Source organism: Sminthopsis crassicaudata, chromosome 2 (assembly GCF_048593235.1).
Source record: "Sminthopsis crassicaudata isolate SCR6 chromosome 2, ASM4859323v1, whole genome shotgun sequence".
NCBI classification, from domain to species: Eukaryota; Metazoa; Chordata; class Mammalia; order Dasyuromorphia; family Dasyuridae; genus Sminthopsis; species Sminthopsis crassicaudata.
This window is the reverse complement of record NC_133618.1, coordinates 505,704,415-505,726,999: the sequence shown is the minus strand read 5'-3', so window position 1 is coordinate 505,726,999 and position 22,585 is coordinate 505,704,415. Positions and strand designations below refer to the sequence as shown.

Genomic DNA, 22,585 nt, shown 5'->3' with positions numbered 1-22,585 from the left:
CTTTCCCAAGATATTTCCCTCCGCTTGGCTTGATGAGACTGTTGAGCATTTCCTTTGGTCATTTTAGTAATACGGGAGAAGCCAAAAGGATTAAAAAAAATTGGGTATTGAGTGTTTGGATCCTTATGAGAGGTGCCTTCTTCCATTAGGTCTTACCAGAGAGGGGCTGGGAGGCGGTGGTTAGGGGATCTGGGCACCTGGGCATCTGTCCCTGGCAGTGCAGGTGTGTGCCAGTGACAAAGATAGCTTTTGTGTCAGACTTGTGGATTTTGTTACAACTCTCTCCTCACACGCACATCCTGAACGTAGCACGTCCTGAGCATGTAATAAGACCCTCACAGAGTCCCAGAGGAGTTGATGTTGGGTTAATTCCATGATAAACATTATTTTTGAAACACACACTAACTTGTATAGCTAGCATTGCGTCCATTTTTGGCAAATGTGCAACACAAAACTGAAATGCTTCAGTGCATTTCTGTCTTTGGCAATTCTTTTTCTTCCAATAGTACTGATCTCCCAGGCTTCAAAGGCGGATTGAACAACAGCAGCAAAATCAGCAGAGCAGCATGGAGTGTGTCTATCGTTGAATCCTCCTGTGTTTGGAGACTTGCACTCCATTCCTGCCCTTCCCCCTCCTAGGGCCTCCCATTGAGCCCACAGCTCTGCTCTGAGGCCTGAATTTCTTGGATTAACAGGAAGTCAGACTTCAATTACTTTGCACACATCTGTTCTTTTGTGTCATTGATAGAAAGTATGTTGTAGTTTTTGTTTGTTTGTGTTTGGCAAAGGTCAAAGAGGGCTTTTTTCTTCCCTTTGTCCTATTTGCAACATATTTTTAATCAAACCCATATGAAGAGAAGCAGCTACTCTTTAATTTCTACTTTTTGGTGGGAGTCAAGGCTGCCTCTTAATTTTAGGGGCCAGGGTTTTCTCCTCCAACCCTCATCAATGCGCCCTGAATACTAGTTTCAGTCATTGGGACTGCTTGTAGACTGCATAGTTGCCTCCCTCCATCCCCTCCCCCATTACTCTCCCAAAATAACAAATATGTTGAAAGGCTCTCTAAAGCATTGGTTGCCAAAATGTGGTCCAGAGAATCCTAGAGATAATCTGAAATCCTTACAGAGGGTCTACAAATTTAAAATTATTTATTTCTAATAATGGTAACTATCTCAAAATAACCCATATAACGAACTCTTTGGACAGATCCTCAATAATTTTTAATTATATAAAGAGATACTGAGAACAAAATTTTGAGAACTACTGCCCTAGGGAATGGGAGATAGGCTGAATGGCTTAAGATCCAGTTTTAACCTAAGAGTTCTATGATTTGCCTGCAGCCTGTGAGAGCCAGCACTTCCCTTTAGAATCATAGTCTGATATTCTTTGAAACTTGTTTCCTGAAGTTGTTCCAAATATCCCAGGCTTTCCTCTTTTGCAGTTTATGTTAAAAAGGTGAGAAGTATTATGGAGAAATAGCTGATGTTAAAAAGACTTTGTAATAGACCCAAGGCAGCATTGTAAATCAGAGAGTTAGGACTAGGAAGGCAAATCATATTGCTTCCAGTCAACTGGCTTTTCTTTCTAGGATGCACTCTGCAGGCCTCTTGGTAGACTGAGAAGAATGAAAGTCTAATCTTGCTTTGATGAGTTAAGTCAGCATTGTTAATTTGGGAGGTGGAAAGAGTTAGAACAAGGGGAGGAAGAGGAAGGAGAGAAGAGCTACAGTTGTTTGAGGAAGGCCTTTGGCCTTTCTGACTCTATAGGTTTTTATGTCAAGATCCCAGTTCTTATTTAAATGGCCCTTGCTTATTGATGAATAAGTATGCCTCAGAGGACTTTCACTTTCTCTCTTCCCTTCCTTACTCTTTAGTTCCTTTAGTTCAGATTCACGTGCTTGTTTTAACTTCCAAGCACCAAAGTAAGTGAGTTATTTTCCTTAAAGGTGATTACACCTGGATATCTCAAACAATCCATCTCTTTTCTCACCCTTGGCTGGCATTTTGTCAGACTGTATATCTCTATGCTTTTCCTTGTTTCTTGACTTAGCCAATCTATATCTGGTGTTTGTACTTTCCAAACCTTTTAGCTTGAAGCCAGGGGAAGAGACCATGAGTATTCATACTTCTGTTCTTTGACTAGCAAGTAGTTCAGGGAAACTGATTCTTTGGAATAGCCATGGTCACTGGAAGAGATTCAGCATCCAACTGTTGTCCCAAACATCTGCAGAAATATTTAACCATTGGTAGCCATTGACCTTTTTTATTTTTGTTAAATGTAGGAGACACTGGCAGGAGAGAAAGGAGATGGTTTACAGGAGCCGAGGAAGGGGTCGTGTGCGAGGGGGAGATAGATGAGGGAGAAATGTTGGTCTTGGAGTCAGGAGACCTGGCTTTGGACCTAAGCCTTGCTGTTGTTAACAAGTTGGGTGACACAGAGCAAAACAAAAGAAACAAACAAAAAACCTCTCAGAGCCTCACTTTTCTCATTCGGGGATAAGAATACTTATCTCCTATATGTTTGCTGTGAAGAAAATCCTTTGTAAATGTGACATAATAAAGAACCTTGGATTTGTAGTCAGTGTTTCAGTCTTTATTTGGCTACATGGGTGACTTTGGACAAGATGGGCATCTTTCAGGTTCTGTTTCCTCATCTGTAAGATTGGGAGGGAGGAGTTTAAGCTACCATTAGATGACCTTTAAAAAACCCTTTTGGTTCTAGATCCTAGGACCTGCAGTAGTTTAGAAATTTGAGGAGTTGATGTTATTACAATGAATAATCAAGTGGTTTTCTTCTTCCCACTGGTGACTTTGTAACCTGGCAGAGAATTTAGTTCCCTTCTGTCTGTTTTCCAGTCAGAAATTTGTAGCCAGATACAAAGCTTGTGAAGTCAGTGCCTCTGCAGAAGAAGATAAAAATGATGAATGAAGATTTATATTTCCTTAATTAAAAAAAAAACAAAACAGGCAGAGGGCAGTTAGTCACATTAGCCCAGAAGCAGGAATCCACTAGGGGATGAATGAGCCAGGCAGCCTCACTGGGTTCAGTTCAATTGGGAACTGGGAAACTTTTTAGCTGTCTTTTATTTGAAATGAAGGGTCCAGACAGTCATGAAAGCAGTCTAATGGCCACTGAAACCAACACAGACATACTGGACATTGAACCAACAAAACATTTCTCTTGCTTAATATTTATCTAAACTCTATACATAGCAAACCAAAGCTTAGTCCTTGCTTATCTTAACATATTCACATAGATATGTATAATTTTCCCATATGTGTGCTTTTGGAGGCAGGGAAGAGGACGACTTATTTGAATGAAAGAAGTCAAGATTTGGGGAAATGAGAAGTGTGCTTTAGAGAAAATTTTAATTCTAATTCTACTAAGCTTTTTTGGAGTGATTACAATTGAGAGTCCTTTGAAAAAGCTAAAAGAGGCAAAAAGGTTATTTTGTGTAGATTTTAACCAGGTTTAGTGACTGTTCATGTAATAGAGCAGATTACTAATGAATCTGCCCTTTGGCTTGGAAGTTGATGGTGAAAGAAACAGGTTTAACTTAATAGAATCGTCTGGAAATGGAAGAAATGTGCCTGATCGAGTATTTTCCCCATAAGTTCTTTGGATGGTATAGATAGAAGAAAGTAAACCTGCAAATAGGGCAGTGACACATGGTCCTCTTTTAAAACGTTTGTTTATTCAAGATGAGAGACGTTCAAGTTGAGACTTGGGGTAGGTAAAATCTGCATGGGACCAATGGAGAGACAAATCTAAGTTTAGTCATGTCCATTGGCCAGATGAGTGAAGACAGTCCAGAGGGACTCCTTGGAATAGCTGCCCTGATTTCTTTCCCAGCCCCCCACAGAGATGGCTCCAGGCTCCCCGCCAGAAGCAAGCTCTGAGATTCCTTGCCCTCCAGGGAGCCAGTTTCCCAACCCTCCAACTAACAATTGGGGTATTGGCCAGCTAGTTTTGTTTTTCCCTTAGATCCTGCTTGAATTAGTCAATTGGTATTGTCCTGTGGAAGAGCACCCTGACCTTTACATTTTCAGGATATGATGGTATTGTTCACAGAAATATAGACATTCAAGGGCCTTGTAGGTACCTGGACTCTTAAGTTTCTTAATGTTCAGATTTCCATTTAAGAAATGAATAATTATCTGCATAAAAGATGTGGAACCGAGATGGACAGGATGAATGGGGTTCAGACGGCTATCTGCCTTCTCTGGGCCTCTCTCAGGGTGGATTCCCTTCCTAAAATCTGATTGGCTGAGTGATCACTCATGTCACAATCTCTTAACCATCACAAACCCCTTCTCCTTGGTTCTCATGGTTACATTAGAATCCTAGTATATAAGGGAGGTGAAGCTCAGGTAGTCAGTTGCCTGTGTAGTACTGTGAATGTCTATATTTCTACTATAGCTCTGCCTGTATTTCATTGACTATGTAGATCGATTTTTAAATTTTCTACCTGTAAACATTTTTTTAAATTGCTACAATCAAGAAAGGTTTAGATATCAGTGGAAACCAATCATCTTCCAACAAGTAGGTAGCAGGGGGAGTTTTAACTTGGTGTCTAAGTGAGCATTAGTTAGAATGCACCAGGTAACAATATCTCCCAGAATGCTTCTCTACCACCTGCTGCCTAATCACCTTAATGCTGTTGCATTTTCACTCTCTCTCAATATCAGTGAGACATGTGACCTGGGAATATTTTATCTTTCATAAACACTTGTATTTCTTTGCACTCCTAATTTTTTTTAAGCCATCTTTTGAGAGAGGTCGCCACATGACAGATGAGGGTTGAAAAAAACAAACTTTACAGACAAATGGTGACTGGAATGTGCTCTAAGGTAACAAAGTTGCTAGGAGGCTGGGGGCTGCTTTTCTTTTCTTTTCTTTTTTTTTAAATTAAATTAAATTAAATTTTATTTAATTTTATTTATTTTTGCTCTAGCCTGTCACATGGGTGAATTGACAGTCAGGCCCTTGAATGGATATGCTTACTGTCTGCTCCCAGGTCACATGAAGAATAGTGGCAGAGCGTCCCAAAGTCTTTAGAGATGTTAGTACTTGGTGTCTTCAGTTTGTTTCTTTGTCATTCTTCCTATTGATACAGGTTGCATGGTTGGGCCCTGGAAATGGGATGTCAATCCTATTCGGGGAGCATAAAGAAAGAAAGAGAATCTCCTAGCTGCTGCTGTGACAGTAAGTGAGATCGAGACTTCAGAAAATGTCGACAGTAACATCAGCGATTCCGGCTCCTCAGGGCCCTGTGAATCCACCCCCCCCAGAAGTCACCAATCCCAACAAGCCTGGGAGGAAAACCAATCAGCTGCAGTACATGCAGAATGTTGTGGTGAAAACTTTGTGGAAGCATCAGTTTGCTTGGCCCTTCTATCAACCAGTAGATGCAATTAAATTGAATTTACCTGTGAGTATGTTGTTCTTTGTGTTTTGAGCTTTGATAATAGATATCTAGCCACCTACATCTTTCTAGAATCCTCCTTTTGCCAGCCTATTTAGAAGTCACTAGACCTGGAATAAGTAGGAATGAGTTCAAGATTCAGCTCTACAGCTTTGATTCTAGGGGCAAGTTATTTCATTTATCTGTTTCCTCACCTGTAAAATGGGGATGATGACAATCCCTGCTTTAGCTGTTTCATAGGGTTATTGTGAGGATCAGATGAGATAAGGAAATTATGTAAAACCCTGAATTTATAGGCCAGCTAATATCTCCCTTCCATTACTGATGCCCCATTATGGTTTGGAGGTAACCTTGGGTTTCCAAGGGTCATGATTGTAGCTTCTAGGTTCTGGAAGGTGCTACAGAATTAAAAAGGATTCTTGCAGTTGGAAAGTCCTGATCTTGAGTTTGTTGGTAGCCTTGAGAATTGTCCTGGAGAATTTTGTGGGCCATAGAAACACCTTCTAAGACTACGTACTAAGTTTATTAGAAGGATTGCAGTCTGTATCAGTGGAGGGAATACTCACATCACAGAACTGCCTGAAGTAAGATGACTTCATCTTCCTTGTAGAGGGTGCTTTGTTTGATATTTCATTTTGATTAACAAATTCATCCTGAGCCTTTAATCTTACATCCATAAAAAGCTGATCTCTTAGATAAGGGCATCCCCAGTATATGGCGTTGCAAATCTACATAGTATTTCTGATCTTATTGTGTACCATGAGAGCTGTCTCCTTCTGGTTATATAAATTAGGGTTCTTTTATGAAAAGGCACAGCCTTTCCCTTCAATCTTAATGGTTTTTTTTTTTTGTTTTTGTTTTTGTTTTTTTTTTTAAGTTAGGCTGTCTGTCTTTCTATCACCTATTACCAGAGAAAGTATCTTTTTTCTTTATAAGGTTAAAAAGAGGATGGGATCTTTTCCCTGACATCAAGAGTTTTTAGATCACTTTAGCATAATAGCTAGAGATAGGAGAAGTGGACAAATGTTTCTATTAACCTTAGTTTACTTTTGATTTACTTTTCCTTTATTTTACTTAATATCTTTGCCTTGTTTTAAACTAGTGATAAGAGTCACAAAAATTCTTGGATGCTGGCTTATATGGGAGACCAAAAAAGTGGCAAGAGAGCACAGTGGGCTTGTTTTAAAAGACTTATGAAGGACTGATACATTTAAAATCTCTCCCACAGGATTATCATAAAATAATTAAAAATCCAATGGACATGGGGACTATTAAGAAGAGACTGGAAAACAATTATTATTGGAGTGCGAGTGAATGTATGCAGGATTTCAACACAATGTTTACAAATTGTTATATTTATAACAAGGTAAAAGATTGGCTTTTTTTTTTTTCTTTTTAAAGTAGCAACACTGTATGAGGAATACCAAGCCTTTGGCTTTTATCTTTTGATGAGGGATAATTTACCCTTCCAAAGTGTCCTCTTGAAATGATATGAAATACCCACTTAGGAGTAACCACATTGCTTTATTCTGCTCCAATTTCTTGGTCTGAAGCTTTTTTTGGTGTTGAAAGAGCAAGTGTTTGGGTAAAGTGATATATCCCAGTGTTAATAGTGAGTCAGAGCCCAGATCAGAGAATACCCCTTTAATTGTAGCTCTTCAGGACTTGATTTGGTATAATACCCAATGTCATTACCTCCTTAGAGTCAACCTCTCGGGATTGCCCTGAATGTATCTTGGCTCTATTTGCTATAAGAAGAGCATACTCTCCCTTAGTCTGATTGGGGGTATGGCTATTTTGTTTTTCCAGTGCAACTCTAGCACCATTATCCAGTTTTTCCTCTCATCTGAACCTCCCAAATTTTAGTTTTCAACAATAGTTGTTTCAGCACTGGTCTTTCTTCCAGTCACTGATGACCAGGCCTTGTTCTGTTTCTCCAGCCCACAGATGATATAGTCCTCATGGCCCAAGCCCTAGAGAAAATTTTTCTGCAGAAGGTAGCCCAGATGCCCCAAGAGGAAGTGGAATTATTACCACCAGCTCCTAAGGGCAAAGGTCGAAAACCAGCAGCGGGAGCACAGAGTGCAGGTAACTGTGGGATGTGGAGTTGATAACACCTGGCTTTTCTTTTTTTTTTTTTTAAGGTTGAGACAAAGAAATGAACATATCCTACTGTTCCTGAAGTAGCCTCACAATGACAGTGATCCTTTTTTTAAATGTGTTCTCTTTGGCCTCATGCTGCCTATTTGTGGAATAGATCATGGCTGCTACAGAACAAGCAAGACACCCTATATACATACCATCAGCACAGTACCCTGTCCATACTTGGCAAATAGTGAATGAAAAGGAATGAATGTATGAATCAGTTTGTTCAGTTAACATATCTTAGTGATTTGGCTTTCCTCTCATATAGGGATATGTTCTTTTTTTTTTTTTTTTTTTTAATACAGGTATTTTGATGAATGGAATACATCATCCTCCAGGGTCCTGGGGAAGGAAGAGAGGGATTGTGAGCAGTAGCATGGCACAGTGCAGTGGGTGCTAAAACTTTTTAGTGTTGGAACTCCTTTATATTTAAAAACTAAGGAACACCCCCCCCTTAGCAAGAATTTTATTGTACCAGAAATTATAGTATCTTAGTATTAAATGGTCTTGACCTTAAAGACCCTATGAAAGGGTCTCAGAGATTCCCAGGAGTCCCAGGACCAGGCTTGAAGGAACCACTGATGTGGTTGAAAGAATACTGTACCTGGAGTTAGGAAGACCTGGTTCTGAATCCTTTTGTGGATCATTCAGATTCTCTTAAGTCTCAGTTTCTTCATCTGAAAAGAAGAATAATAAGAGGATTATATTTTAGTCAAATGGTTTTGCTAACTGTGGAAAGCACTTTAAAAAATCCCAAACCTATATTCTGGTGTTAGAAGTGAAAGGTACTGTCTCTTCTTAGTCATCTTTCATTGGCCAACAGTGTTGAAGGGAGGAGGGAGGAAGGGCAGAAGCTTTGTTAATAGATGAGTCTTGGGCAGTAGTCTGAGGCTTGGTGGTCCTAGGTGATTTATGAACCAAGACACCAAGTGAATTGACACTGAGAAGAGATCCCTGCTTGGTAAGAGTTTGACTGTGCTGCTGTCATCCAGGTCATGGCAGGGTTCACCAGCTTAGGATTTGCATAAACTAGTGATTTCATTGAAAAGATGTAGAAATAATTCATTCCTTCTAATCTATTGTGAAGTTTATAACCATGCTCATTCATTTGCTTGGCATGTCATTATTGAGCACCTTCTGCATGCAAAGAAAAGCACTGTGTTATTTGGAGTATGACTTTTTCCTTTTCTCTATGAGCTGACAGACTTTGAGGAAATAAAAGAGCACAGTAATTACAAAAAAATGCACAATTCTCAATGCATAAAGGCCATGTGAGTAGTACAGACAAGAATGTTTTAAAAATGCAGAGGAGGAGACAGTTCACTTCTGGCTAGGGTGATCCACAAAGCTTTATGGAGGAGGTCAGTTTGGCTCCTAATTTGATTTGGTTGTGGGAGGAGAGCAGATATCAGATGGATTTATCTTTCTTCGTCTTACTTTCAAGGAGCACAGCAAGCGGCAGCCGTGTCCTCTGTTTCCCCACCGACTCCCTTTCAGAATGTACCTCCTGCTGTCTCCCAGACGCCAGTGATTGCAGCAACTCCAGTGCCAACCATCACTGCAAATGTCCCATCTGTCACGGTCCCTTCCACTGTGGCCCCACCTCCTCCTGCCACTCCCATCATGCCTGTGGTTCCACCTACACCACCCGTAGTAAAGGTAAGAAAAAATGTCTTTCCTTCCCAAGTCCCCAGGCTGTAAGTTGTGAATAGATTTTGAGTAGATTCCATGGTGCAATACCCTTTGCGCCCTATAGGCTTTTGGAGGTAGGTGGCCAGACTTGGCAGGGAAGAATTATCAAACTCTGTCTCTAGCTACAGACTTGAATGCTTTGTTTAATTTCACATGAATTGCTAATGTTGTCTGTTTTTTGTTTTTTATTTTATTTTTATTTTTTTTCTCCCTCTATGCCTTAAAAAAATGTGCTATTAATATTAGAATCTCCTGCCAGAGTAGGAGGATTGATTATTTCAGACTCTCAGATAAAATCAACTCACTAAAATTTATTCTGGCACGGACATGTTTGCCAGCCCTTCCCACACTTAATCAGAGTTATACTATGTCTTATCAATGGGAATGAGGAGCAGCAACATGAAGAATGCTAATTGAGTCTTGAATACGTGTTCCATTTTAATTAATTTTTTTTTTTTTTTTTTTTTTTTTTTTTACTGCAGCCTGATTTATCCAGGGTTGGTCTGTTTCTATTCAGGCACATAGCACATAGTCTCTCTTAATTTGCCTGATGGGAAAACTGCTTTTTGGTGTTCTTTGGATGAAAAAACTAGAATTTTGTCTTTTGATTTGAGCTCATCAGTTGTCTTAAATTTATATTGAGTGATGGAACAACTTCATGGATCATTGATTTGACCCAGTGAAGGGTTTACACCATCTTATGTAAAGTAGATGGTGATTATGAACAGGTTGTCAAGTGTAGTATGTAGCCTTTGTAAAAGAAGGGAGGATTCATTTAGGGGATCAATCCAGTGCTGTCTTCACTTGTATTACAAAAGGACCATTTTTAATTTAACAGTATCAGTTAATTGACAGGTATTTATTAAATACTTGTAAGAGATACAAAGAAAGGCAAAGACAGCCCTTGCCTTCAAGAAGCTTTCAGTCTAATGTAGAGACAGCATGTAAATAAATAGTCCCATATAGGATTTGTACAGAGTAGATGAAATTTGAGTTCAGAGAAGGAGGCAGTATTTGGGGTGGGAGTAGTGGGGAGGGAAAAGGGATATAGTGAAAAGAGCACTGAACTTGGACACCTAAAACCTGAACTGAAGGTCCTGTTTGTACTGCCTATCAGCTTGGGATATGTTGGGGGAGGTTCCTTCATCTTCCTGAACACACTTTCCTCATCATGTATTAACATACATGCTTTCAGAATGCTTGCCCCATAAAAACCTTGTTAGTTTTGTAGTATAAACAATATTATTACTTGTTTTCATTATTATTTTGGACTGTGATTTTATCTATCTAGGGAACTCCTGGTGAGGAAATTCTCTCCATTGATGTATATTGATAACTTCTTTGCAACATATAGAATTCTTACAGAATTGGCCAGGGTACTGAGAGGCTGGTTAAATGCTTTCTCCAGGGTTACAGAACCAATGTAGGTTGGAGTTGGCTCTGAAACGAGGTCTTTTTTACTTCTTGTTCAAGAATCCAGTCATATTACCATAGCTGCAAGCATTATTATATCTCTTTTTACAAATGAAAAGACTCAAATCTCAAATGAAATGTCTTGTCCAAAAGCTACCTGTGAGCTCCAGGATCCAACCCCATGACTGCTAACTCCAAATTCAAGTCTCTTTCTCCTATATCATTTTGTTAATAATAATAACATATGCACTATCTCCCTTGTGTCATTATGACATGATGATACTTATAAACTATAAGGCACTATAAAAGGGTAAACAAATATCCTCCTCTTCATTATCAGTGTTAACAATTGCTTCTAGTAATAATGCAACTCAATTCAACTAACACCTAGTTGTGCTTGGCTTACAGTTTAATAAATATTTGGTTCAGGTCAAAATGAATGTGCTGACATGGTGCCAAATGGTTGGGGGCTATGAAGAAGCAGAAAAATATCTTTGTCTTTTGAGAGCTTCCTGAAATGGTAGAGAGATATGTTTATTGAGATTCTCTCTGGCCCCCAAGTCCAGTATCCACACTATCATAGATTTAGAGTTAGAGGGAACGTTAAAGGTCATCTAGTCCAACTTCCTTCCCTTTTACAGGCCCAGAGAAGTTAAATGATTTATTCAAGATCACAGATAAGTTTCAGTCAGGCACATTGGACCCCAGGCTCCTCCTCAACACACAATTTCTCATTTTACATAGATGTCTCAATTTTTAAACTAAACTAAAAATTCCTTGAGGGCAGAAAGTTCCTCCAGATATCTGTAACACAATATTCTGCATATGAGAGGTGACTATTTATTCAACAAATATGCAATAAGCATTTCTTCATGCATCAGGACCCCGGGCTAGATAGTAATGACTGCTAGGTGATGAGGTGTACAGTGCACTCAACTTAAAATCAGAAAGATGAATCTTTGAGTTCAAAATGCAGCTCAGATACTTGTATGTCATGGGCAAATCACTAAATCCTGATGCCTTAGTTCCTAATCTTTAAAACGAGCTGGCAAAGAAATGGCAAACCACTCAAGTATTTTTGCCAAGAAAACTTCATATGGGGTCTCAGAGTCAGATACAGCATTAAGCTTTATACAATGCTTTATATCCATGAGAGAGTCCACAATCAATGTGGACTCTGTCCTTATGGAGTACATGATGGAGCTGAGAACTCTGAGCCCCGATAGTTGTGCAATCATGGGCTTTGTTTTCTAGGAGAGTTCCAGGTATTCCAGTGTCGCTTTTACAAAGTGAGCTGTTTTCTTATATTCTTTGTGATACTGCATCCTGCATTGCTTTTTATCCAGCAAGTGATCATGATTTCTGCTGAATTCCTTGACCGAAAAAAAAAAAATGGTGTAGTGGAAAGAGTGCTTTTGCTGGCTTTGGAGTTGGGGACCTGTATTTCAGTCTCAGCTTTACCTTTAATACCTATCGGATGTTTAGATCTCTTAATGAATGAAAAAGCATTTATCAAACACTGTGTATTGATCACTCTGCTAAGCAGGACAGTCCCTGATTTTGAGGAGTTCATATTTTAATTGAGAGAGAGGGTATAGATTTAAGACAGATGGAAAAAGCCATCTTCTTAGAAAGCATCTCTTTGAGGATTCTCATAGTATTTGAGAAGTTTGCCGCCCTTCTCCATGTGCTGGTGGCTTAATAGGTCAGCCTTGCTCTCTCTTCAGGTGACCATGTTGCCTTGTTTAGAATCTTAACAGCACAATGGAGAAGGCAGATCTCACAGGAAGCACTGTTGGTAGGTGACTGCCTGCTCATCCAAGTGGTTTAAGTAAGCATGTCTGCCCTACTGTAGACCAGGGGCCTCAGTGACTTAGTCCACTAGCATTGGGGGGAGGAGGAGAGTATGCTACATTTTAACATCTGCAAAATAAGGGTTTTGAATTAAGTAACCAACTAGTGACACCAGAGCCCTGCCTCTAACCCTCAGTTTTGTATTATAATTCTAGGTCAGATTCTTTTCTGTTAACAACTGATGATCAGGGCAGGCAATTGTTGAAGCAAGCTAATTCAGTGGAGGTCTAGGAAGGAAATGGGGTCTGATCATTTCAAAGAACCTTGATGCTAGACACTATGGATCAGTTTCCCCCCTCATAACGTGGGAATAATGGAGAACAAAAAGCCCTTTGACATCCTGAGCCCATAGGTTCTAAATTAATATGAATTGTTATTAGCAATATATTTTAGATAATCTCGAAGATCCTTTCCATCTGTGATCCTGTGACCATTGTTATACAAGTAATAGTTGTTGCTGTCATTCACAAATTCTTCCCTTCTCTTCCTCTTTGTTTTAGAAAAAGGGAGTGAAGAGAAAAGCAGATACGACCACGCCGACAACCTCAGCAATCACCGCCAGCCGGAGTGAGTCGCCCACCCCGCTGTCAGACCCTAAGCAGGCCAAGGTGGTCGCCCGACGAGAGAGTGGAGGCAGACCCATTAAACCACCAAAGAAAGATCTGGAAGATGGGGAGGTCCCCCAACATGCGGGGAAGAAGGGCAAACTCTCCGAGCACCTCAAGTACTGTGACAGCATCCTCAAAGAGATGCTTTCTAAGAAACATGCTGCCTACGCCTGGCCGTTTTACAAGCCTGTGGATGCAGAGGCTTTGGAACTCCATGATTATCACGATATTATCAAACACCCTATGGATCTCAGTACTGTTAAAGTATGTGCCACGTCTAACGTGTGTCTAGCCCATTGGAGCTTTCTCTGACCTTTTAGGCAGCTCCATGGGGTGGGTCAGTTTTAGGAAAGGTGATCTTGAACCTCCCAGAGATCTCTGCACAAAATATTGCCTTAGGCCTCCTGGGGCTGGAAGGGACCACTGACAGTCCATTCCCCTGAACCCAAACCATACTGGGTGGTTGGTTGGTGATCTTGCTCCCCAACAACCCCGTTCTTTGAAACTGTTGAATCCCATTTCCTTCTTGAGACCTCAGCTGAATTAGCTGCTTTGACAGCTTCTTGCCCTGATCGTCGGCTGTTGTTATACTTCATGCCGGCAGGAAAGAATATGGCCTAAGAATTATAATACAAGACTGAGGGTTCAAGGATGCAGGGCACTAGTGTCACTGGTTGGCTGTGTGACACAGAACACTATCTCAGTCTCCCCCTTTGTAACTGGGGGTAATTGAGAACAAAAAGCCCTTTGACATCCTGAGCCCACAGGTGCTAAGTTAATATGAATTGTTATTAACATGTATTAACCATATATAGTTGCCACCTTCTGCCTAACTTAGTGACTTACCTCTTCTTGTCAAAGGGCCAGCTGTCTTCAGGCATCTGGGTGGGGTCCTTGTTCAGAAAGGGTAAGGAATTAAGAGTTTCTAAGTACACCTATTGTACTTAACTTCTCAAGTCTCCTGCTTATAAATTCACAGACCTGCCTTTCTGGTCACTATTGGTAACCTAAACAAACCAGTGGTGGTGAAGTGTGGGTACAGGGTAGAGACGTGGCGCAGGCCCCTGGTAGCGTCCATCTTCCATTTTTCCTGGTGAAACGGGGGTGGGTCCTTTTTTGTTCAATCTTTTTTTTGACCCCCTGAAACACGACAGTAAGGACTATACATTTTTTAGGGTTGAGTAGAGTTGTCTAATCAGAGAATAGGAATGAGTCTGTATTTTTGAAATAGGGAAGTAAGAATAAGAATAAAGAAAAAAATGGATGAAAACAGAGGTTAAGGCCTCTTGGCTCAAACTTGGATTTTGAATTTCTTACTTTACTTTTGGTTGATCTTCATAGAGTTTGAGCCATCTGTGACCTTGCTCATTGACATAAATCTTTATTTTTTTTCTCTCCTTCCTCATGAGCTTTGGCTAGAACAACACATGAGTTTCTCATTGAGAACTTTTGTCCCCTGCAGCATTTCAATTCCAACAGATCTCTTTCTAAGCTCCAGCCCAAATCCAACTTTGTTTTTGTTGCTTATATTCTGAAGAATGCCATTGGCAATTGGGGCATTCAGTGGCCCATTTCATGTGACTTTTTGTGAGCAGCTCTAGCGTGGTTGCCTGAGCTCTGCTCTTTACAGAGGGAGAGTCATCGTCTGTCTTGCTGACCATAAGGCCTAAATCTTAATTTTAGGCCTTTGTAGGTCAGACTTATTTGATAGTAACTTCAACTTGAACAGTATTTTATCTTCTTGATGTTGCTTCTCAATTCCTCAGCACATACCTTAACTCCTGTAAGTTCTAACTATGGCATCTTCAAAATAGAGACAAACCATATCTAATGGTTTATTATGGCATTGGGGAGAGTAGGGCATGGAGTAAGCAATTACTATCTAGGTTGCTTTGGAGTAGGGTTTTAATGTAATAGGGGAATGGGTTCACTTGTGGCATATCAGATTCCACATTATACTGAACTAATATAATGAAGTCAACATTTTCAGACTCTATTATAAGGTTGATCTTGGTTCCAAATTATGTTGCAATTGTGTGATACTTGTCATTGTCTTTAGGTCTTGTTTTGTTACATAGATGAAGCCCTAGGTTCTTCCCACCTCGTGACTTAGAATGGTCAACAAATAGGTTAATATTACAATTTGAACATTCCCAAATTGCCTTTTTAAAAATTTTATTCCCAAATCTCTACTCTGCTACTGACTTTGTATAAGCTATTTGATTATTTGGGCCCTGATTTTTTGCATCTGTAAGATAAAAGCATTTCCTGTCTTCTTTCCATACATCAGAGATATGAAAAGGGTGAATGAAATGCTCACTGAATTAGAGGAATTTGAAAGTTCATATAGTCTGACCCCATTATTTGACAGATGGTGAGACCATGGTCTAAATTTGAGAAATGACTGGCCCTAGTTCATATAGCTGGTTAATGGTAGAGTGACCAAAACTCATCCTGACTTAATTTTCAGCTCATGCTACAGTTTTGATGCCATCAGAAGAGACATACTATGTAAGTATGTTAGCCTTAAGAAGAGCCAGGTATTTGGGGTTTGTTAAAAGAATGGAATGACTCAGTCAACAGCATTTATAAAGTACCTACCATATGTTTCAGGTACTGTGCAGCTTCTATGGATTTGGATATCAAATGGGTGAAAAGATTTCTTCCAAAACAAGTGCAGGCAATGATGCCTGTGAAGTCAGTGCTTCTTAGGGGTTTCTGCTCTTGTAGCTACAAAAGGCAGCTAGCTCATATTGCTTTGCTGTCTTGTCTTTGTTACTAGAGCCCTTTAAAAGCAGTGACAACCAAACCACTCTGTCATAGGGTCGTTATTCTCAAAATCCCTTAACTTGAATACAAGTGCAGAGGTGGGAAAAAAACTCTGGACTTGGAATCAGAGTTCTAGATTAGAATCCTGGATTTACCAGCTATTAAATGACAATTAAGCAAGTCACTTTCTGCAAAATGAGAAAAGTTAGACTAAATGGCCTTTCAGGTCACTTCTGTTATAAAACCATGATCCTCTGATCTCTCAGTCCCAATTCTGTTGACTTGAATGCCTGGGATAGAGAGAAATATTACTAAATGGGTTAGCATCTCTCCTGCTTTGCCCTTGAAACCCTTTTGCCTTTGTACATGTATGCATGTATGTAGTAGTGCTTTTGTTTTTGTGACTTTTGAAGTGGTCCTGCTTTGGAGGAATTGAGATGGTTTAATTTTACAATTCCATTTTCCATTATTTAGACCAAAAAGATTGACATGTCAGCTAATCCTAATAATTCTCCATCACTCAACACATGTATTTAATGTTTAAGAGTTTGTTCCTAAGCCACAAAAATGTGGAGGATGGTCAGGTTATGACAAGAACCTATGAATTCCAAGGATGCCATGGACCTTTTCAAATGCTGTTAGAAGGATCAGAGTTACCTTTGTCATAACATCCTTACAAGCCCAGGTGGACAGTCACAGTTGGGTACTAGAAACATCACCAAATTAGTTTTAGGAAATGATTAATTTTGATGTCAGAGTAAAGTCAGGAAGTTGGCCAGCCTCTCCCCAAAACTGCTCCAAATTCTTTTAAACGTTTCTGAACAAATTTTAGATAGAGCATGAGAACGCCCAAAAAGACGAAGTAGAACATTTTCCAGCCAAAGGCAACTTAGAAGGCAGTAATTGATTTCTCTTCCCCACTCCAATCCCTCTATCCCTCCTTTATACTTTTTTGCATTATGAGTTTTTCTGGGCATTTGTTATTGCACTGATTTTAGATTGTCAGTGGGATAATGAGTGGGTTTTGAATTTAGACCAAAACAAAATGTCCTTTACCGTAATTTATTCTAGGGATTTGATTTGCCTTAGAAGCAAGGATAAAAAAATTTGAAAAGTAAACTTTTCTATTCTAATTGGTTTTAGAGAGCTTTAGATCTTTAGTTATGATGTAAGAAAATGGACTGGCACATATTCTCTGCTACCTCTTCCCCTCAACCAATGAAACCAAATGAAACAATGTGTAAACCATATTTATTAACTATGGCCTCAAAACCAGAAGGCTCAAAGAGAAAATCTAATCTTTGTTTTGTGATATGATTTTAAGAAAATTTGAGATAGGCAAAACATAAATTTATAATCTAAGGGGGGAGGGAAACTCAGGGTGTGGTTATTGTCTAGATTTGAGTTTAAACTCTAAAGGGATTTTTGTCTGGTATGTGAAATACATGAAAGCTATGTAGTAAAGTACTGAGATTTTTGCAAGCATCAACTCTGAGGGGGATATATGCATATGGCACCAGAAATCATAGGTGCAATTTTCATAACCAGACTATGGCACAAGTCCAGAATTTTTTCCTATATTAAAACAATATGGAAATGTTCAACTCAACACATAATCCAATTATATCTGCTTCATTTTGCTTTTAAATCATATAATCCTAGATTTGGAAAAGATCTTAGAGATCATTTAGCAAATTCTCTACTCTAGTGTCCATAATGAATGGTTATCTAGCCTTTTCTTAAATACTTTTAGTGACTATGAACACGAAGGCTCCCTAGGCAGTCTGTTTCATTGTTGGATAACTCCTTGTCAGGAAGTTCTTATATTGATCCAAGATATGCCTGCCTATAATTTCTGGCAGGTTCTAGTTCTGCCCTTAGAAAACACAAAAATAAACATTATCGCTTTTCCACATGATAGTGATTTAGTCATGTAGAGATAGCTGTCATGTTCTACATAACTTTATCTAGCTCTCTAAGTTTTGTTACTCATAAATTTTTTTTTTATTCTTATTTAGATATTCATATTTTTAATCCCAGGCCAGTTTATCCCCTTACCTATTATAATCCTGGTACTACTACTCTCCCCACCAATCAATCATTAGGTACTCAGTGCAGATTCACTTTAATGGTCATTTAAGCCAAATGTAAAGATAATTTTTGCTAAAGACTGATCATTGCAACAAAATAAGCATGATTTTTTTTTGGGGGGGGGAAACGAGTGGGGGGAAGTAATCTACACTAACTACCATGTCTCTAATGCCTCTAATAATACAGCAAATCAAGAGTTTATGACTCTTAATTCACAGGTTGTTTTTGAAATCTTTTAGCCAATTAAAGTTTAGTTTTTCTAAAAGTACTATAGAAATCTATGTCATTTGAATTCGGTATCTGTTCCTATAGGTATCCCTCAATAGCTCTTAATAGCCTCCTTAAAGATACACAGTAAGATGGATTTCTAAAAAACAAACTCTGTTTGCCTGTTAATTTTATAATAACCAGAGGTTTGTTCTGCAGGCAAAATCACAATTGAGAGGCAAACGTTTGGGTAAGGAAATCCAATAAAGGCTACTCTAATGGCATGCTAGGAGTGCTTCTATAGCTCTTTGCAGTACTTGGTCGTCCTGACCATTTCCTTCATCTCACCTTCAGATTCAGGAATTTTTTCCTAAACCTGAGATTTCCAATCCTGCTCTTAATTTCCCTGGATTTAGAGCCTTATTTATTCCCCCCTTTTGGGGGAGGTTTAGGGGCATATACTTACAATAGAGCTGTGCTATAACACTTTTCCTTTGGTAATAGGTATTGTTATCTAACACATGATATAATGAAATTTTCTTAGATCCGAAGATTCCAATTCTGTAAAATGAATTAGTGTCTGACTTTATTAATTCTGTAAGTTTGTATGTAATTCTACAAGACTAGTTGATTCAAAGAAATGTTTCTTAATGTGTTAGCTAATTCAAGCTAAAACAAATTTATCATTGTCAATTGAAAAAAAAGATCTTGTGATATATAAATCTTACTGGGAAAGTATAAAGAAAAATGATTTTATGAGTTCTCAGTATCACAGTAAACCTTGTCAGGGTAGAATTTCTGTTGTGTTTTATATTTGTAAATCTATAATCTTTATAAAACTTAGGAAGAATTATTTTCTTGCTATTTTATTTAGAATTAAATCTTTTTTTTTTTTAATTTTTTTATTTTGTGAGAGACTAGAGAGGATAATCTGCCAGTCTTCCTTTTGAAATACTGAAATACAATTATCTGGGAGCCAGATTAACATAAAATCTTCCCCCCCCTTTTTTTTTTCTTTGAAAAATAATTTAATAGATTGAACATTGTCCTAGGTAGGGAGTCAGAAGAAATGGGGTCCTAGTCCTGATTCTATACTTGAATAACTTTTATTTGATTGATTTAGAACAAAATCTTTGACCTCTCTGAGTTTTGGTTTTCCCATTCCAAACTGAAGATATTTAGTCTTTCCTTATGCTACTAGAATGTGACAAATATGAACTGATAAGTAACCATTTTATTTCTATGCTAACTTGAATACAGATATGTAGCTATAACAACACAGAAACACATGCATATGTTTAAACACTGCACTCTAGGAGCACCTCAGAAAAGAGATAAGATCAAGTCAATCAATTAATTGCACACATTTACCCTGTTTTGATTGTATATTTGCAGAAGAAAATGGACAGCCGTGAGTACCAGGATGCACAAGGCTTTGCAGCTGATATACGGTTAATGTTCTCCAATTGTTACAAGTACAATCCTCCAGACCATGAGGTGGTGGCCATGGCCAGGAAACTTCAGGTAAATCCATCTATAAAGGTATCTCTTTCCCTGAAGAATCAAAGCAGCCTTCTTCCCACCCTCCCACCTCCTCTAGGCTGAGGGAAGAATATGTGCATTATGCATCCATAGATCTAAACTTTGGGAGACATTTAATCTGCCTATGCTTGGATTGTAGACCAACCAAAACTGTGGTGCTTTTGAGCTGATAAAGCTCAGGAAAGGCTGAAAAATGAAGTTGTTAAATATATCAGTTGGTATTAAGGTTGATACTAAAGAAATTGCTATTTAAAGTAGGACTATTGGCCTCAGGAAGCTATCAGTCTAGTTGTAAAGAATCAGAAGAGATTGTACAATGTATGATATAAACAGAAGAGAAAAGCCTTTGCTCATTATAGCCATAAATACACACCTCTTAACTTGTCTGACTCTTCATTTTGCTTGTCCATAAAAGACTAATAGTATCTGGTTCTATCCATCTCATTGGGTTGTTGTGGGGAAATTGCTTTGTAAACTTCAAAGTGCCATATAAATGTATTGTCACTTTGATTTACAGAAATTTTCATCATTGCCAAGGAAGTAGCATCCAAGACCAAAAGGGCAACTCTTTATTTAAAAATATCTTAAGTTTTAAAGGAATTTGAATTTTGAGGTGTGAGAGCAAGGAAAACATTCTCAGTTTGTCTTTCCTTGCTCTCTTAAATTAAGTAGTCTTTGAAGTACTAGACTATTCACTCTTTAGGATCTTCTGCTAAGCCCCTATATTTCAGGTACCATCTCTTTATGGACAGGAAATTTAAAACATTGTTAAGCAAGGGGATAGTGTAATGGCTGGAATACTTTCCATATTTTCCCTAAATTTGACCATAGCTTTCTTATATTAGATAACAGCCTTTTATCTAAATTTGGCCATAGCTTTCTTACATTAGATACCAACCTTTTATCTCCTTAACTCGGTGGAAAAATTGACAGCATAGCACAGATAACAATATTACTTAAAACCTGGCACTGCCCATTTTTTCATAATTATATTCTACTATTGGTGGATTTTCTCTCCTAAGCACTTTGTTAATGTAATAATGTTTGGCTTTAAGGAAAGAAAACACAATTTTGGTAATTGGACATTATTATATACTAGGTAGGGGCAGGAAGGGGACTGATGTGCTGGGTGCATGGAAGATTTTCAGCCAATAATAGTAGGTCAGTTGATCCTGAAGGAAGAGAGACACTAACTTGGTTGTGTGACTAATATAGACCAAATGACATTTTGAAGAGTTGAAAAGGTAGTTGAAATAATCAGGGGAGGTTTTTAATTCTGTGAAAAGTGCTCATTAGTAATAAGTCCAAAGAAGCAAATTAATTGTAATTACTAATGAACATAATTAGTTGTTACAATGGCTAGTTATAAAAGCTGGATAATAGAAATCAGATTCCAGTGCTTTTGCAAAGGAAATGTTTTCAGTTTGATTTAAGGAGTAAGAAATAGCAATTTTTAAATTTAGAAATGATTGGATTCTGCAGAAGTTCCAAAGTCAGTACCTAAGTTAGAGAATGAGGGCTGGTAGTGATAGATGTTTGTATTGCAAGCATAGGTTTTCTTGTCCTATAACTCTCTTACTGAACTTTCATCATTTTCTTCTCAAATAGCCCCAAGGGATCTCAGTGCTGCCCCAATGGCATAGACTAAAAACTCTTCTTCCACTTGGAAGGAGGAAAGCTGAAATTGGAATGTGATTAAAATATCTGAAACCATGAAGGACATAGAGAGGGGAAGAACACACACTTGTTCACCAAGCCTTGTATTATGGGATCCATTTAAAGTAAAAGGACAGAGCTGTAGGACAGGCAGAAGTATGTCTTCTCTGATACATCAGGATGGTGAGAAACTCTATAACTCTTTACCCAGATAGAATGTTCAAGAAAAAAAAAAGTAAATTAGTTTGAAAAGGTTTTAGTTGCTTTTGTAAGTGACCAGTTTTTGTAGCAGGTTATTAAGAGCAGGTGGAAGGTAAGCTCACTGAGGCTGGGCAGCATTTCTAATTTCATAGGGCCCTGCTCATAATACATACTAAGTATTCATTTAGCACCTCCTAGCTCTTAAAGTGACATCCTTTAAGGCAACTCTTATCCTCCCTATAACCATCCTTGGTTGTCCCTCTCAAAGACAGGATCCTGAGCTGGAGGAACTTTGGTTCTGACACAGAGGACACCTGTTGATTTTAAGAGTGAGTTAGGTGGCAGCTAGGTGGTTCAGTGGATAGAGCACCAGCCCTGAAGTCAGGAACACCTGAGTTCAAATTTGGCCTCAGATACTTAATACTTCCTAGCTGTGTGACCCTGGGCAACTCACTTAACCCCAATTGCCTCAGCCAAAAAAGAGAGAGAGAGAGAGAGAGAGAGAGAGAGAGAGATCAATTATTTAGCTAAGCACAGAGAGGAGGCCATCAGGTTGAGCTGTTCAGTGTGCTAGAGAGATGGTTCAGAGAAAACTGAACCAGAGTAACAAGAACTTCAACTCCAAAGTGGGGTTATGGTAGGGCTCTGCTACCTTTTGAAACAATCCTTTTGCTAATAATTCTTCAGGATGTGTTTGAGATGAGGTTTGCAAAAATGCCTGATGAACCTGTGGAGGCCCCCCCTCCGGCACCCCCAGCTGCACCTGTCGTCAGTAAAAGCACGGAGAGCAGCCATAGCAGTGAGGAGAGTTCCTCTGACTCGGATAGTTCAGATTCGGAAGAAGAGCGAGCAACCAGACTGGCAGAACTCCAGGAACAGGTGGGACACATGTCATTGCTTCTTAGAAACTTCTTAGAAAGATAAGAGATGTTTGAAAGAGTTTGTGAGAGAGAGAGATAAGTGGTCAATTTACAGTTGGAAA

At 38.8% G+C, this 22,585-nt stretch overlaps 1 protein-coding gene and 1 long non-coding RNA gene across 8 annotated transcripts in view; one reads left to right on the top strand and one right to left on the bottom strand.

Moving 5' to 3' along the window:
- Nucleotides 1–22,585, top strand: part of BRD3 (bromodomain containing 3) — a 53,433-nt gene that overhangs the window by 16,626 nt on the left and 14,222 nt on the right. For 5 of the 7 annotated variants that reach the window (XM_074294056.1, XM_074294055.1, XM_074294057.1 and 2 more), the window contains 7 exons: nt 5,117–5,431; nt 6,654–6,791; nt 7,366–7,513; nt 9,015–9,229; nt 13,030–13,401; nt 19,600–19,728; nt 22,291–22,482. In XM_074294056.1, the coding sequence (XP_074150157.1) occupies nt 5,231–5,431; nt 6,654–6,791; nt 7,366–7,513; nt 9,015–9,229; nt 13,030–13,401; nt 19,600–19,728; nt 22,291–22,482 (1,395 nt within the window). In that variant the 5' untranslated portion in view covers nt 5,117–5,230. Of the gene's footprint in view, nt 1–4,350; nt 4,851–5,116; nt 5,432–6,653; nt 6,792–7,365; nt 7,514–9,014; nt 9,230–13,029; nt 13,402–19,599; nt 19,729–22,290; nt 22,483–22,585 lie in introns of those variants that run through there. The other 2 variants (XM_074294058.1, XM_074294060.1) reach the window with 2 other exon arrangements.
- On the bottom strand, nt 7,055–8,249 carry LOC141557809 (uncharacterized). Its single transcript, XR_012486902.1, has 2 exons — nt 8,175–8,249; nt 7,055–7,912 (listed from the first exon to the last, which is right to left on the bottom strand). It is a non-coding gene; the product is annotated as an uncharacterized LOC141557809 (long non-coding RNA).